Source organism: Pseudorasbora parva, chromosome 22, assembly GCF_024679245.1.
Source record: "Pseudorasbora parva isolate DD20220531a chromosome 22, ASM2467924v1, whole genome shotgun sequence".
Classification (NCBI taxonomy): domain Eukaryota; kingdom Metazoa; phylum Chordata; class Actinopteri; order Cypriniformes; family Gobionidae; genus Pseudorasbora; species Pseudorasbora parva.
Window position 1 is genome coordinate 39,658,431 of NC_090193.1, and position 16,430 is coordinate 39,674,860.

General features: G+C 38.8%; 1 protein-coding gene across 2 annotated transcripts in view; it reads left to right on the forward strand.

Moving 5' to 3' along the window:
- Nucleotides 1-16,430, forward strand: part of eml6 (EMAP like 6) — a 158,763-nt gene that overhangs the window by 53,970 nt on the left and 88,363 nt on the right. Inside the window, exons 18-32 of one of the 2 annotated variants that reach the window (XM_067431383.1) lie at nucleotides 100-302; nucleotides 918-1,029; nucleotides 1,311-1,438; nucleotides 2,879-3,020; nucleotides 3,204-3,356; nucleotides 4,288-4,419; nucleotides 5,116-5,204; nucleotides 5,293-5,460; nucleotides 7,755-7,956; nucleotides 9,053-9,179; nucleotides 11,185-11,263; nucleotides 11,350-11,479; nucleotides 12,930-13,028; nucleotides 13,267-13,287; nucleotides 15,605-15,778. In XM_067431383.1, coding sequence (XP_067287484.1) covers nucleotides 100-302; nucleotides 918-1,029; nucleotides 1,311-1,438; nucleotides 2,879-3,020; nucleotides 3,204-3,356; nucleotides 4,288-4,419; nucleotides 5,116-5,204; nucleotides 5,293-5,460; nucleotides 7,755-7,956; nucleotides 9,053-9,179; nucleotides 11,185-11,263; nucleotides 11,350-11,479; nucleotides 12,930-13,028; nucleotides 13,267-13,287; nucleotides 15,605-15,778 — 1,959 coding nt within the window. The remainder of the gene's footprint in view (nucleotides 1-99; nucleotides 303-917; nucleotides 1,030-1,310; nucleotides 1,439-2,878; nucleotides 3,021-3,203; nucleotides 3,357-4,287; nucleotides 4,420-5,115; nucleotides 5,205-5,292; nucleotides 5,461-7,754; nucleotides 7,957-9,052; nucleotides 9,180-11,184; nucleotides 11,264-11,349; nucleotides 11,480-12,929; nucleotides 13,029-13,266; nucleotides 13,288-15,604; nucleotides 15,779-16,430) is intronic. The other variant, XM_067431384.1, reaches the window with a different exon arrangement.

A 16,430-nucleotide genomic window follows, 5' to 3' on the forward strand; every position in this document is an offset into this window, starting at 1 on the left:
CATAATGCTCAAATAGCTGCATTACTCTCGCCGGTGGCTTGCGCTTGGGACGCTTCTTCCTCGATCGGATTTAAAACTCATGTTTATTCCTCAACGCAGGAGGAGGCTTGACATTTAAGAGGGGCATTTTTGGCAATCTTGGCAAGCAAGAGACGATGATGTCCGCCTGCTACGGGCGCTCGGAGGATCTGGTGTTTTCTGGCGCGACCACGGGTGACGTTTACATCTGGAAAGACACCACGCTCTTGAAGAGCATCAAAGCTCACGACGGGCCTGTGTTCGCCATGTGCTCTCTGGATAAGGTGTGTGTGAATCTTCTCTTCTTCAGCATCTCATACACACAGTCACAGAACACAACCTGGTGGGATGGGAACCTGGTAAGATACTTAGACTGAGTGTTAGATATAAATAAACTCTATAGGCAAAAATGGTCACATTTCTGTGTGTGTGCTTGTGTCTGTGAGTGTGTGTATGTGTGTGCTTGGGTGCTTGTGTTTATCTGCAAGTGTTTGTGTGCGTGTGAGTGTTTGTTTGTGTGTGTGTGCGTGTTAGTATTTGTGTGAGAGTTTTGTGTGTGTGTTTGTCTTTGAGTGTGTGTTTGGGTGCTTGTGTGTGTCTGTGAGGGTGTGTTTGTGTTTGTATTTGAGTGTGTGTATGTGTGTGTGTTTGTCTTTGAGTGTGTGTGTGTTTGGGTGCTAGGGTGTGTTTGTCTGAGAGTGTGTGTGTGCTTGTGTGCATGTGAGAGTTTGTGTGTACATGTTTGTGTGCAAGTGTTTGTGGGTGTGTATTTATTTGTGTGAGTGTGTGTGCTGTTTGTGTGAGTGCGTATGTGTGTTTGTCTGTGAGTGTGTGTGTTTGTCTTTGTGTGTATGTGTGTGTGTATTTATTAGCTGTTAATCGTGTGTTATGACCTGAAGGGTTTTGTGACGGGGGGTAAAGATGGAGTTGTGGAGCTGTGGGACGACATGTTCGAGAGATGTCTGAAGACCTACGCCATCAAGAGGGCGGCGCTCTCGCCTTCATCAAAGGGTGTGTTTCTCTGCATAAATACAGCGTTTAACATTTTATAATGAAATTAATGGTATTTTGTTTTAGGTTTAAGAAATAAAGAAAATCATATTTAATTAAATGTATATACAGGTCTGTTTAGAAAGAGTAATTTCAAACATAATTACTTACTTGTTTTATGTATTGCATTTGAATATATACTAAGACACTCCTTAACTGTGGCTGATATCGTACCCTAAAAATTATAAAAATTCAGTCTAAAATGTCCGAAGGGTTTTAGTTTGTCTTCTGGGTTTTTGTAGGACTGCTGTTAGAGGACAACCCCTCCATCAGAGCGATCACTCTGGGACACGGACACATCCTGGTGGGCACAAAGAATGGAGAGATCCTGGAGATCGACAAGAGCGGCCCCATGACTTTACTTGTACAGGTGTGCTTCATGCTCAAATATAAAGCTGCAGATCCACATACAGAATAAAAACAGGGTCAAACCAACTGAGGAGCTCAGGCTGGTCAACTAACCTTTGGAACATGGTTAATTATTTACATGCATGCATTGAGCAGACACTTTATCCAAAGTGGCTTTGCAGAGCCAACATTTTCCATCCAGCTACAATAATCCGCTTGGTATCTGTTTTTTTAACAGGTTTCTTCAATACGATAAATAGCTTTTTTTTTTTTATGCATATTTTTTGATATTGTATTAATACGCTGGATGTAAATCCCAATATTCTAAAAAAAACAAACACACACACTAATTTTAGTCAGACACAGAACCTACGATGGAAACACATTTAGCGAATAAATCCCTTGATGAGCAACAAAAAACTTGCGTGACTCACAAACACTAGTATCCGAACACAAGAACGTGAGCGTATATTGCGTTTCATCAGTCTGAGATGCATGTCACTTATGGTGGAGGAAAAAAGAGGCACAGTTTCTTCCCCGATTGCAACAACTTCCATTTTTTAGGCTTTCTGCGGATCTTAATTCACCCTTAGCAAAATGAAGGGTTTTAAAGGTTCGTAAAGAGGCCACAGCCACCAGAATACCGTTTCCATGAAAGGCTGAACATGGTCTCAGCAATGCTTAGGTAGGTGGAGCGTGTCAAAGTAACATCCACATGGATGAAGGACCCAAGGTTTCCCAGCAGAACATTGGCCAAAGCATCACACTGCCTCCGCCGGCTCGCCTTCTTCCCATAGTGCATCCTGGGGCCATGTGTTCCCCAGGTAAGCCACACACACACACCCGGCCATCCACGTGATGTAAAAGAACACGTGATTCCTCAGACCAGGCCACCTTCTTCCATTGCTCCGTGGTCCAGTTCTGATGCTCACGTGCCACTGTTGGTGCTTTCGGCGGGGTCAGGGGTCAGAGGTCACCCTGACTGGTCCATACGCCTCAAACTGAGATGCTCTGTGTATTCTGACAGCTTTCTATCAGAACCAGCATTAACTTCTGGAGCAGTTTGAGCTCCAGTAGCTCGTCTGTTTGATCGGACCCCACGGGCCAGCCATCGCTCCCCACGTGCATCAGTGAGCCTTGGCCGCCCATGACCCTGTGGCCGGTTCTCCACTGGTCCTTCCTTGGAGCACTTTTGATAGATACTGACCACTGCAGGCCGGGAACAGCCCACAAGAGCTGCAGTTCTGGAGATGCTCTGTCGTCTAGCCGTCACAATTTGGCCAAACTTCCTCAAATCCTTACGCTTGCCCATTTCTCCTGCTTCTTACACATCAACTTTGAGGACAAAATGTTCACTTGCTGCCTAATATATCCCACCCACTAACAGGAGCCGTGATGAAGAGATCATCAGTGTTATTCACTTGTCATAATGTTATGCCTGATCGGTGTAAGTGTGTTTTAGGGTCATATGGAGGGGGAAGTGTGGGGTCTTGCTGCTCATCCACTGCTGCCCATTTGTGCCACTGTGAGTGACGACAAAACGCTGCGGATCTGGGAGCTTTCAGCCAACCATCGAATGGTGGCTGTCCGGAAACTTAAGAAAGGTACATGATCACTCGCACTACATGAACAGCTAACCTTCTGCTGGAAAACACAGACAGAAACACAGAATCCAGCCATAATCATGCAGAATGTCACAGAATTTGATGAATATATCAAAAGCAGAGATGGCAGGTCAAACTCAGCATCACGAATAGTGGTTAAACTGTTGATTTGTCTGTTTCCAGGTGGCAGATGCTGTGCCTTCTCCCCAGACGGAAAAGCCTTAGCAGTGGGTCTAAACGACGGCAGCTTCCTGGTGGTGAATGCAGACACGCTGGAAGACATGGTGACCTTTCACCACAGGAAGGAGATCATCTCTGACATCAGGTTCTCTCAAGGTAACCATCTAGCGTAGGCAGAACTTCAAGATCTTTAAAATAGAAACTTGGCTGGGATACATGCTAAACTCACATCTGTGTGGCCCTGTAGGGTTTAAAACATAAATGGCAATTAGAAAACGATGTTTAGATGTGGTTAAACTGAGCATCCCTGTGTCATACATTATATTAAAACTGTGATATGTATATATATATACACACACACACACACACACACACACACACACACACACACACACACACACACACATGTTGGTCTATGTGGTTTACAGGGACTCTCCATAGGTGTAATGGTTTTTATACTGTACAAACCGTATTTTCTATCCCCTTACACTGCCCCTAAACCTAAACCTACCCATCACAGGAAACATTCTGCATTTTTACTTTCTCAAAAAAACATCATTTAGTATGTTTTTAAGGCCATTTGAATTATGAGGACATTTGATATGTCCTCATAAACCACATTTATAGTGTAATACCAGTGTAATACCCATGTAGTTATACAAATTTGTGTCCTCATAAACCACATAAACAGGCTCACACACACACACACACACACACACACACACACACACACACACACACACACACACACACACACACACACACACACACACACACACACACGTACATTGATAATAAAATAAATTTATATTAATTAATATTATTTTCAATAAATATAAATATATTTAGATAGTAATAATTATATATATATAAAACATGTAGAATAAATTATATGTTAAATGATATAATAAATTATATATGAATTGATTTAAGTGATAATAATATAGTTATATATACATTTTATAAATTATTATATATTTATTACTATTAATATTATTATATATATTATTACATTATTTTGATTCATTATACATAAGCTACATAACGCATGTAATACATGTGACATTTTCCTGCTTTTGTCTTGAAGATGCTGGGAAATACCTCGCTGTGGCCTCCCACGACACATTTGTGGACATTTATAATGTTCTGACCAGTAAGAGGGTGGGCATCTGTAAAGGAGCGTCCAGCTGCATCACACACGTGGACTGGGACGTCCGTGGTAATATATAATATTCACAAATATATATTCACACAATAATATGCAACTTCATGTCTATCTTCATGTAATAGCGTCTACTATACTTGTACATAACAGATTATTTAGTGCTTATTAGTGCCAAACAACATAGGTCATTATGTGTATTATAAGTCGAGTAATTTGTTACTCGCCATTTTCTTTAGGCGTGTGTTAGTGTTGGATGCCATACACACCTGAAATTTGGTGTTGATACCTTTTTTTCGCTACTTTAGGGATGTTTACCATATCTTTTATGATATGATGGTAGTTTTTCCTCAAATTAAATGGTAAAATGCTAATGAAGTGACTCTGAAAATGAAGTTCATGCATTTGTGTCCTCATATGAGGTGTGTGTTGTCAATTACACCGCACGTCTGTGACATTCTTAATAGTCTTTTTGCGGTTTAATATTCCCAGACACTAGTCTATATCAGCAGATGCGTTCTCAGGTACCGATATTTGTCACAGATTGATTTAATGTGAATCTGTACTAGTACCAACACAATTCAGTCAGTGCCCTTAAAAGTACTGAGTTCGGTACCGCACCATAGCGAGTGTTCATTTTGTACTCTTTCTGTAAGCATGTGCATTTTAAATGGATAATTTCAGCACCATTATTTAAGAAGTTAAATAAATAAAAGTATAGGGAACTTAATATATTTGTGTGCATTAACGCAGGGAAACTGCTTCAAGTAAACACTGGTGCCAAAGAGCAGCTATTCTTCGAAGCTCCACGTGGAAGACGACAAACTATCAGCAGTTCAGAGGTAGAGAAATAGACACACAGCCAGAGACATGGCCGAGTCCAGCGTTGTGATCGTGTGTGTGTGTGTGTGCACGTGTGTGTGTGTTCAGTCTGAGAAGATGGAATGGGCCACTTGGACGTCCGTTCTGGGCGCCACCTGTGAGGGTATCTGGCCCACGCTCAGTTTCGTCAACGCCTCTTCACTTACCAAAGACAGGAAGCTGCTGGCCACCGGAGACGATTTCGGCTTCGTCAAGCTCTTCAGCTTCCCCTGCAAGGTCAAAATCACAGCATGCGTCAATTTAATGCGTCCAACGCTCTCCATTGACTTTGTTTTGCGTGAGGCTGCCTCCTTGTCATTTCGGACATATTACAAGAAACAGAACAATGTCTGAAAGCTGATATGTGACAAGGTGTGCAGCAAACAAGCTAAAAACAACTAACTTTTTATAAGCTGTCGACCCAAAAAAACAAGCGTTTAAAAGTGGATACAGACAAGACGTGAAGCTTCAGCAGGAGGAATGGGTCATTTTTGGGATCCTGACACTCAGTATGTCTACATGTGCAGTAAACATTTAGTCAAATATCCAAATGTCAGTTTTATATATTATATTTCCTGTCTCTGATGACGTTCCCCTCCAGTGTGCGTAGTTCTCAGTGTAATATAGCATCTCGCGCTCTGTCTCTATTGCATGTATGCACTTTTATGTCTTTAAGCGCTCGTTTTTTGGGGTCAACAGCTTATAAACACTTCTGGGTTTTTGGTTCTGTTTTTTTTAGCTTGTTTTCTGTACACAATGTCACATATCAGCTTTTAGACATTGTTAGTTTTTTTGTAATAAGTCAGAAATGACAAGTAGGCCGCCTCACACAATTCAAAGTCAATGGAGACGGTTGGTTTGTTTTCCCCCCGGTGCGCGTGGTGTCTAAACCTCTATACAGGGTTTCCATGGGTCTTAAAATGTTTTTAAATTGGATCAGAAAGTCTTACATTTAATATCATAGCATTAAATTAGAGCCCTGTGATTTCTGTGATGCAGAAAATGTGGACATAATCGTAGAATCCATTCATAAAAATTTAATTTACTGAATAATGCAGAATAAATCAAAAGTAGCTCAATCACTTACGCCGCATTCACACGGGGCGTAGGCGTTAACGCTTGACGGAGGGCGTGGCTGAAGCTGGGTGCTGACGCGATCGTCATAGTGACAACAGCCAATCACATTAACTTGCCGCTTGGACCAAAACACAACACAAAAAAGCGCCTTTTTATGACAGCTAGTCTGTAAGACGAAATGGATGCCGATTTGGTTGTATGTGTGAGTGCGATTGCCCGTGTAGTTGTTGTCAGCGCACTGCACAGGTGCACGAAGCTGTTAAGTACATTAAATCCTGAAAAAGCGCCGACAGCAGGAAGAATATCACGTAGTGGTCCGGGAGCTGCGTATGGATTTTTAACGGTCTATGGTCTGGATGGTTCACGGAGCTGTAATGAACGCAATTGGCTAGCGTCTGCTGTAGGATATTTGCATACGGCGATCTGATTGGATGACGCCTGCGCTGGCGCTTGAAAAGTTGAGAATTCTTCAACTTCTGCCGCTTGCAACGCGAGTGAAGCGCCGCGACGGAACCCACAATTCAGTTCGGCAACGGATGATGTCACCCATTCAAAGTAAATGGGAAGCGTTAACGCCTACACCCCGTGTGAATGCGGCGTTAAAGGGACAGTTCACCCAAAAATGAGAATCCTGGGATAATTTCCTCACCCTAATGTCGTTCCAAACCCGTCAGACTTTTCTTCCTCATATAAAGCCATGGAGTCTCTTCCAAACATCTGGAATAATCCACTTGATCCGTATGGATCAGTTTGACCTCTTTGTGAACTTTATGAAGTATCAGTGGAAGTTGCTTAGACTGTCAATGGACGGACAGAAATGTTTCCTATTTAATTCAAAATATCTTTGTGTTCAGAAGATGAACGAGTCAGTCACATTTAATATGAACATTAAAGCCGAGTCCAGAAACATTCAAACAGAATAAACTATAATAATAGAACAGATTTCATAAGGCCATAAATTAATTTGTATGCACTGCAGAAATGTTCTTCCTCAGGATTTTAGTTTTTCAGCACAAATTCAACATAACATCCTTAAATCAAGAGACATCGAATGACGTGAAAATTAAGAAATGAACTTGTTTTCTGAGGACTTGAACAAAAGTGAGTTAGTTAATGCTTAAAACCAGCAAATATCTGTCATTGGGTATGAAAATGACTTATATTTGGATTAAGATGAATTTTATGAACACTGGCAGATGTTTGTTCTTGTTTTAATCATAAACTCTGTTGGAAAATATATGTTTAAACTTTAAAGTGTCACTAATATAATTCATTGTGTGCTTAGACGTTTACATTATGAGAACACATTGACGTGTTGTGTTCCCTTTAGTTTATTCCTTTAAGTTTTCTTTGATTGGTCTTGAATTGACCTTCACTAAACCTCCAGAAGCCCTGTTATAAGTCTTGTATAAAGCTTGAGGGTTATGCATAAAGCAACTTTTTGTTTTATACAGGGTCAGTTTGCCAAGTTTAAAAAGTACGTGGCTCACAGTGCCAATGTGACAAATGTGCGATGGTCCAATGATGACGCGATGCTGCTGTCGGTGGGCGGGGCCGACACGGCCCTCATGATCTGGGCGAGAGAGGGGATTGGTCCACGCGAGAGCAAAGCCGTGGACAGTGAGGAGTCAGATGACGACGCTGAAGAGGATGGAGGTGATGTTTTTACGCATTTAGTACTTTTCATTTTTGCATTTATTTATGCAGTTAGTGTATTTATTTTTGTATTTATTTATGCATTAATACTTTTAATTTTTGCATTTATTTATGCAGTTAGTGCATTTATTTATGCAGTTAGTGCATTTATTTTTGTATTTATTTATGCATTTATTTATGCAGTTAGTGCATTTATTTATGCATATATTTATGCAGTTAGTGCATTTATTTATGCAGTTAGTGCATTTATTTTTGTATTTATTTATGCAGTTAGTGCATTTATTTTTGTATTTATTTATGCAGTTAGTGCATTTATTTTTGTATTTATTTATGCATTTATTTATGCAGTTAGTGCATTTATTTTTGTATTTATTTATGCATTTATTTATGCAGTTAGTGCATTTATTTATGCAGTTAGTGCATTTATTTATGCATTTATTTATGCAGTTAGTGCATTTATTTATGCATTTATTTATGCATTTATTTATGCAGTTAGTGCATTTATTTATGCAGTTAGTGCATTTATTTATGCATTTATTTATGCAGTTAGTGCATTTATTTATGCATTTATTTATGCATTTATTTAGGCAGTTAGTGCATTTATTTATGCCTTTATTTATGCATTTATTTATGCAGTTAGTGCATTTATTTATGCATTTATTTATGCAGTTAGTGCATTTATTTATGCATTTATTTATGCAGTTAGTGCATTTATTTATGTATTAATACTTTTAATTTTTGCATTTATTTATGCAGTTAGTGCATTTATTTATGCATTAATACTTTTAATTTTTGCATTTATTTATGCAGTTAGTGCATTTATTTATGCATTAATACTTTTAATTTTTGCATTTATTTATGCAGTTAGTGCATTTATTTATGCATTAATACTTTTAATTTTTGCATTTATTTACGCAGTTGGTGCATTTATTTATGCATTTATTTACACATTTAGTATTTTCATTTTTGAATTTATGCATTTTGTACGTTTCATTTTTGCATTTATTCACGCATTTAGTGCATTTATTATTTTTGCTTTTGTTTGTGAGAATAAATGACTTGAATGATTTTCTCTAATAAATGTCTGTGTGTTTAGGGTACGACAGTGACGTCGCTCGGGAAAAGAACATGGATTACACGACGAAGATCTACGCCGTCAGTATAAGACAAATGACCGGCGTGAAGCCACACCAACAACAGAAGGAGGTCCCAGTGGATGAACGGTAACTGAATAATGCAGTTATGATCACTGCAAGAAATCCTTTTCTTGTGTAGTAGTTTTGTCTTGTTTTCTAGTAGTCTCGTTGCCAATGGGGTGCAAGAAAAATTATCCCTTTGAATCGAGTACATTTTATTTCTGACCCCATATTATATTTTTTCCCAAGCTACCTGTGTGTGCTGATGTAGTGTGATGATTATTTAACTAAATGCTGCTTTTCATCAGTCTTTTCAACAAAATGTTATTTTTTTGCATTTGTTTATGCATTTAGTGCATTTCATTTTTGCATTTATTTAATGCATTTTATAGATGCGTTTAGTTAATTTATTTTTGAATTGTGCATTTAGTGCATTTACTATTGCATTTATTATTTTTACATTTATTTACGCATTTAGTACTTTTCATTTTTGCATTTATAACTCATTTAGTGCATTTACTTTTGCATTTATTTTTACATTTAATTATGCATTTAGTGAATTTCATTTTTGTATTGTGCATTTATTGATGCTTTTATTTTTGTCTGTTAAAAAATAATACAAAATACAGAGGAATACAGCTCTGATTAAATAATAAAGTTATATTATCTAAAATATCTTAAAGGGGGGGGTGAAACACTGAGTTTCAGTCAATCTCATGTCAATCTTGAGTACCTATAGAGTAGTATTGCATCCTTCATATCTCCGAAAAGTCTTTAGTTTTATTATATTTATAAAAGAAATATGGGCTGTACCGAGTCTTTCCAGAAAAAACCGAGCGCCTGGAGGCGTATCGTGTGGGCGGAGCTAAAGAATGACGATCGCGAACAAAGCGGTGACGTCCTCAAGCGTGGAGAAACCCATCGCTATCTCAGCTAATAGATAATGATCCACAATCAAATCTGAGGCAGAAATAAATTGAACAGGAGAAACGGCAACAGCAGGACGTCCGTCTCTGTGGTATGGACTGTATTTAGTGGCCTGTCAACATTTGTGTGTCTTTACTCGCAGTTTATGAGGACATGATTCGGTTTATGGACTATTGTATGCGACTAGGCCTTAGAGGTAGCAAGCAAAACGGTTTTGCATGTCAGACTAGTGTAACGTTATACAACAGAGAACAGCAATGGAGTCCGTTAGCGCATTTGAATGATGAAGCACGCGATCGTGTCGTTTACTGATGTTTACTCACGCGACGATAGCCGACAGCACAGACATTTGAAGCAGTTTAACTCACCGGCTGCTTCCAAAGCAGGACCGAACCTTTATCGCTGGGACCGCTCCGTCAAAAACACACTTCTTTGGTATGATTTGGTGAAGTCCTGACAGCAGTGAACGGTGGAGATCCACTTTGCGACGCGACTGAAGCGATGATGTGAAGCTTCCCGTCATTTCTGCGTTCAAATCGGTTCAAATGCAGCGCTGCCTTCCCGGAATGCTGTGCTGAAGCGTTGAAGTCGCTCGACGTCACCCATAGGAATAAAGTGGAGCGCGGCGCCTGGATCGACTGGATCTGCAGCTGAGAGTGTGTTTATGGGCGTGCATTTCCTCTCTCGCTCTAGTCACGCGTGCGCACCCTACCGGGAGAAGAGCCCGTACGGCCCATACAAGGACCTTCCGCTCTATTAACGTCAAGCCGAGCCATACTCGAAAAACACTCTCTGAAACTTCTGAGAAACCAGAAGGAGTATTTTTGACACAGAAATACTCCATCAAACGTCCAACATTAGTGTTTGAAACTTTGTCTATGTTTAGGATGGGAATCCAAGTCTTTAACAGTGGAAAGCTCAGTATGCATGAAACAGCATTTCACCCCTCCTTTAAATAAAACACTCCTTTTTTTCTTACCTCATTGGCAGATCTTCATTTTGATCCGTTTATTAGAAAAAACGATGTAATTTTGCTTCTCAAATAAATGTATCTTGGTTTAATTTTTTTTTAGATGTTTGTACGGGAAATCAAGACAAAATTTTGTGATTGTTTTACAGTGACTGCGTTTATTGACGTCGAAACTCCATTCTTTGTTTCCTGCAGACCTCCAGTGAGTCGCGCTGCACCATTACCTGAGAAACTGGTGAAGAACAACATCACGAAGAAGAAGAAAACCGTCGAGGTCCGACGAGTCATGAGCTCATGAAGATATAACGCTGTCCTCATTATTCTCAACGTGTGTGTGTGTGTGTGTGTGTGTGTCTATAGGAGCTTTCTCTGGACCATGTGTTTGGCTACAGAGGCTTTGATTGTCGAAACAACCTTCACTACCTCAATGATGGAGCTGACATCATCTTCCACACAGCCGCTGCTGCTGTTATTCAGAACCTCTCTGCTGGTACAAGACCTCTGAACTCACGTGGGAAATATGCTAGATGTTTATGAAGATTCTGAAATAATGCCTTTTGGCTTTATGGGTTTGTGGGCGTGTCTTCTGAGAATAATCTGATTGAGATCAGACACGAGGTTCTGCTGCCCTCTAGAGGCTGCAGGTGGAACTGCACGTCTGGTTAAAGAAGAAGTGCAACAAAAAGCTAGTTAGAACATATTTATTCAAATTAGTATTATTATTATATTTTCAAAAGTGTTTTTTAAGTTTAAAGAATGTATAACTAGAATATACAGTACAGTTCAAAAGTTTGGTATCAGAAAGATTTTGCTTTTTGAAAGTAATTAATGCTTTTATTCAACAAGGATGCATTAAATTGATCAAAAGTGACAGTAATGACACTTTCTTTTCAACTTTCTGCTCATCAAAAATCCTAAATATGAGAATATGTGAAGGGTCATGTGACACTGAAGACTGGAGTAATGATGATAAATTCAGCTTTGATCACGGGAATAAATCACACTTTACTATATATTCACACAGAGAACAGATGGAGGAATATTTCACTGCTTTACTGGAGTTATGATCAGATTAACGCAGAAGGTTAGGAGAAGATCATTAAAATCTTACTGACCCTAAGCTTTTGACTGATAGTCTATGAGGGAAGTGTATTTTAATAAAGATTACTAAAGTAATATTGCATTAAAAGGACATGTAGTCTTTCTATTAATATGATGCATGCTTAATATTTATACAAGGATTGGTGAATTATTTGAAAGGGTTTTCGCTGAAGTAGTGCTCGTGATTTGCAGGTACACAGAGCTTTTACCTGGAGCACACGGATGATTTATTTTTTATGCATTTGTTTATGCATTAAGTGTGTTTATTTTTGCATATCTTTATGCATTTATTGATGCATTTAGTTAATTTATTTTTTCATTTGTTTATTCTTTTAGTGCTTTTAATTATGCATTTATTGATTCATTTATTGATGCATTTGGTTAATTAATTTTTTCATTTGTTTATTCATTTAGTGATTTTAATTATGCATTTATTGATTCATTTATTGATGCATTTAGTTAATTTTTTAAGCGTTTAGTGCATTTATTTGGCACCCTAATTGATTTTGTGCCATAAAAATACAATAATAAAGGTATATCATCTCAAATATATATATATAAAAATGCAGCCTTGATGAGCAGAAGAGACTTTTAAAAATCTTACCGACCCCAAACTTTTGACTGATAGTGTATGAGGGAAGTGTATTTTACTAAAGTTTACTAAAGTAATATTGCATTAAAAGGACATGTAGTCTTTCTATTGTCACGGCCAGCTCGTTCTCGGCCGTTACACAAAGAGGATCACACACGCAAATAATATGACGCATGCTTAATGTTTATGCAAAGATTGAGGAATTATTTGAAATGGTTTTCGCTGAAGTGGTTGTTGTGATTTGCAGGTACTCAGAGCTTTTACCTGGAGCACACGGATGACATCCTCTGCCTGACGGTCAATCAACATCCCAAATATCAGAACATCATCGCCACCGGTCAGATCGGTGAGTGTGCACGTGCTTCCTCTAGATAATGTCATTTTCACCATCTGAATCATTTTCATTGGCTTACGTTTGCTGCTTTCAGCGTGCACTGCTTGGTTTTGTGTTGTTAACGAGCCTGCTTGTGTTTTTTGCAAATACTTTGAATCTCTCACGTAATTCTGCTTTGGCACTAAGAGCAGCTTCTCTCATTTTTTGTTCGTCACGTCTCATCCTCTCATCCCAACACACCGACACACAGGCGACATCACCGATCTGCCAGGTAGGACAGCAGAAACCTCCTGCGATCTGACTGCTTTTCTTCTCTCTGACCTTTTGTGCTTTACTTCAGAAATCCAGGACAGATTTTTTTGGGTTACAAACTAGAACACATGCACTTCTGCTTTTAAAGCGATTATCAGGGTTCAATATGAATTCAAAACGGGTTCAATTAAAGTAATTCTCGACAACATGTTTTAGAAAAGATCGCTTAAAGGTGGGCTGCCATTGTTTATATTTCAAATCACCAAAACAAACACTCCCCTACCCCCAAAAGGGTCACGCCCCCTATTTTAATAGCCCCGCCCCACACATACGTAACCCAGGCAACGACTATAGCAGAATCTGTGTATCTAATCCAGGTCGAATATTCAATGAAAAAATCACCCCTTCCAACACAAAAACACAAACCGTTCTCATTAAACTCTCGATAGAACACGAGCCGACAGTCCAGCTAACGACATATTACAATTATGACCAGATTAGAGTTATAGCGATCACAAAACACAAACCGTTCTCATTAAACTCTCTATAGAACACGAGCCGACAGTCCAGCTAACTACATATTACAATTATGACAGAATAAGGGTTATATAGATCATGAAAAGAGTACGCAAACATATATTAGGAGTATAGTATCTTACTTGTCGGACACATTTTGTGAGCTGATCTTGAAGCACACAGTGAGAAGATTTAGATGCTCCATACGGTGTGGAAATGAACGGTTCTTTATCATCGCTGAAGTGAGCCACAATACGATCACAAATGAACAAACAAGTGAACATGACACATGAGCATATTCAAGCAAAAGCAGCATATGTTAGTTCTCGGCTAGTGTCCGTCCTGTGTGTCGTGAGTTTTGAATAATGACGTTCACTGAGTTTACCATCATTAATAGACACGCCCCTTACCTGCTGATTGGCTGCAAGTTTGTTATTGGACTCGGCCTGAGTTCGTTTTGTAAAACGGTTTTGAAATAACACTTACCCCACCTTTAAGTTGCTTTGAACCCTTCAATGAACCAGTCTTTAATATCAGGTGTGTCCTGTCACGTTTCGATCAGTTGATATCTGTCCGTGGCTCACGAGGATCTTGAAGTTGGACGCCTCAGATTTCAGATCATTTCCTTTGTGTTTAATGTCCTGGTTTCATTAAAGACCATCGCTATAAAGAATCCATGTTTGCATGAAGCATGATTGGCCTCTCCCTTAGCGCTGGAATATATATCTAATGTTGACGTGTGTGTGTTCAAAACCCCGAGGACTGTCACTGACACCTCATAACGGTCGTCCCAAACTCCTCCTCCTGCTGCTTTAACAGTCAAATAACGGCTCTTTTTACTGCTAAATGTTTTTTTATTTTTTTATTTTAAGGACAATGTTGTTTTCGGATTACAGTAGCTTTTCCACTAACAGGCTATTTTTTTCCAAAGCTATACTGGTGTAGTGTGATTCATATTAAATCAAATGTGGTTTTGACTAATTTATTTTTTATGCATTTAGTTCATTTTTGCATGCATTATTTTTGCATTTACTATGGATGCATTTAGTGCATTTTTTACCCTTATTTTGGTTTATTAACGCATTTATTTTAGCATTTCGTTTATTTATAAATTTTGCTTTTATTACTGCATTTATTCTGTTTTTGCATTTAGTTTTTTTGCATTTATTTATGCGTTTAGTGCTTTTATTAATGCATTTATTTTAGCATTTAGTTCATTTTATATTTTGCTTTTATTAATGCATGTAGTTGCATTTATTTGTGCACCTATTTATACATTTACGTAGTTCTTTTTTTTCTGTTAAAAAATTAAATAAAACTCCTAATTGTTTTTGTGCCAGAATAATACAGCTCTGATGACATTTAAAAAATATATATTTTTAAATTACTTCTTTTATATAGCTTCAATATATCTAACTACTTCTTGTTAGTAGCTTGTGTGCAACTGCTTTAAGCCAGTTTAGTAGCTTCCCACCACTGTTTATTAATATATATATATATATATATATATATATATATATATATATATATATATATATATATATAAATCCACAACATTTGCATAATCAATGTCTTCTAACAATCCTAATGTGTTTTATTTATCAGATGTTCTTGTATTAGAGGAATTATGGTATTACCTTCAGCTCTGAGTACTGACACTCATAGTGTGTGTGTGTGTGTGTGTGTGTGTGTGTGTGTGTGTGTGTGTGTGTGTGTGTGTGTGTGTGTGTGTGTGTGTGTGTGTGTGTGTGTGTGTGTGTGTGTGTGTGTGTGTGTGTGTGTGTGTGTGTGTGTGTGTGTGTGTGTGTGTGTTCCTGTAGGCCTGGCTCCATCCATTCATGTGTGGGATGCCATGAGTAAACAGACGCTGTCCATCCTGCGCTGCTCTCATGCCAAAGGACTCGGATATGTCAACTTCAGCGCCACGGGGAAACTCCTGCTGTCTGTGGGAGTGGATCCCGAGCACACCATCACTGTCTGGAGATGGCAGGAAGGTGTGTGTGAACTTTTATCATACTCACTATATACTCACACACCCATTTCTTAGGTCACTTTTTCAAAGTGCTCCACACAATGGGCATCATTCGTGAAACTTGAAAATAAGGCCCCATCCACACGGAGACGCATTTAGCTGTATACGTATACATTTTGTACCATATCAGCGTTTCGTCCCCACAGATCCGGCGTTTTGGAAGCATGAATCCGATATTTTTTGAAACCGGGTCCCAAAGTGGATAAATCTGAAAACGACAATCTTATGTTTTCGTGTACAGCCAATCCTGGCCTGGCATACATACTACATAGTTTTGAGTCGTATTCATAGCTCTCGTGTGGATGCAGATATTTCTTGATACGAGGAAAAAAAAAGATTGGATTCGAAAAGCTCTGGCTTCGTGTGGACGGGGCCTAAGAATTGCGTGCACGCTCATTCTTAACTAGCATAATACCCGCCCATGAGTTACAACTGCAAATGACATGGCCAGGAACGCTGTGGACTCTTCTGGAATACTTTCTCAGGTTTGGATCCAGTATTTGCATAAATGTTAAAGAGAGTAATTGGCCATATGACTAGCAATATTAAATTATCATGTGTCCACCAAAGCATGTTTGAGCCAGCTAAACACCTGGTGCTCTTCTGAAAACGGC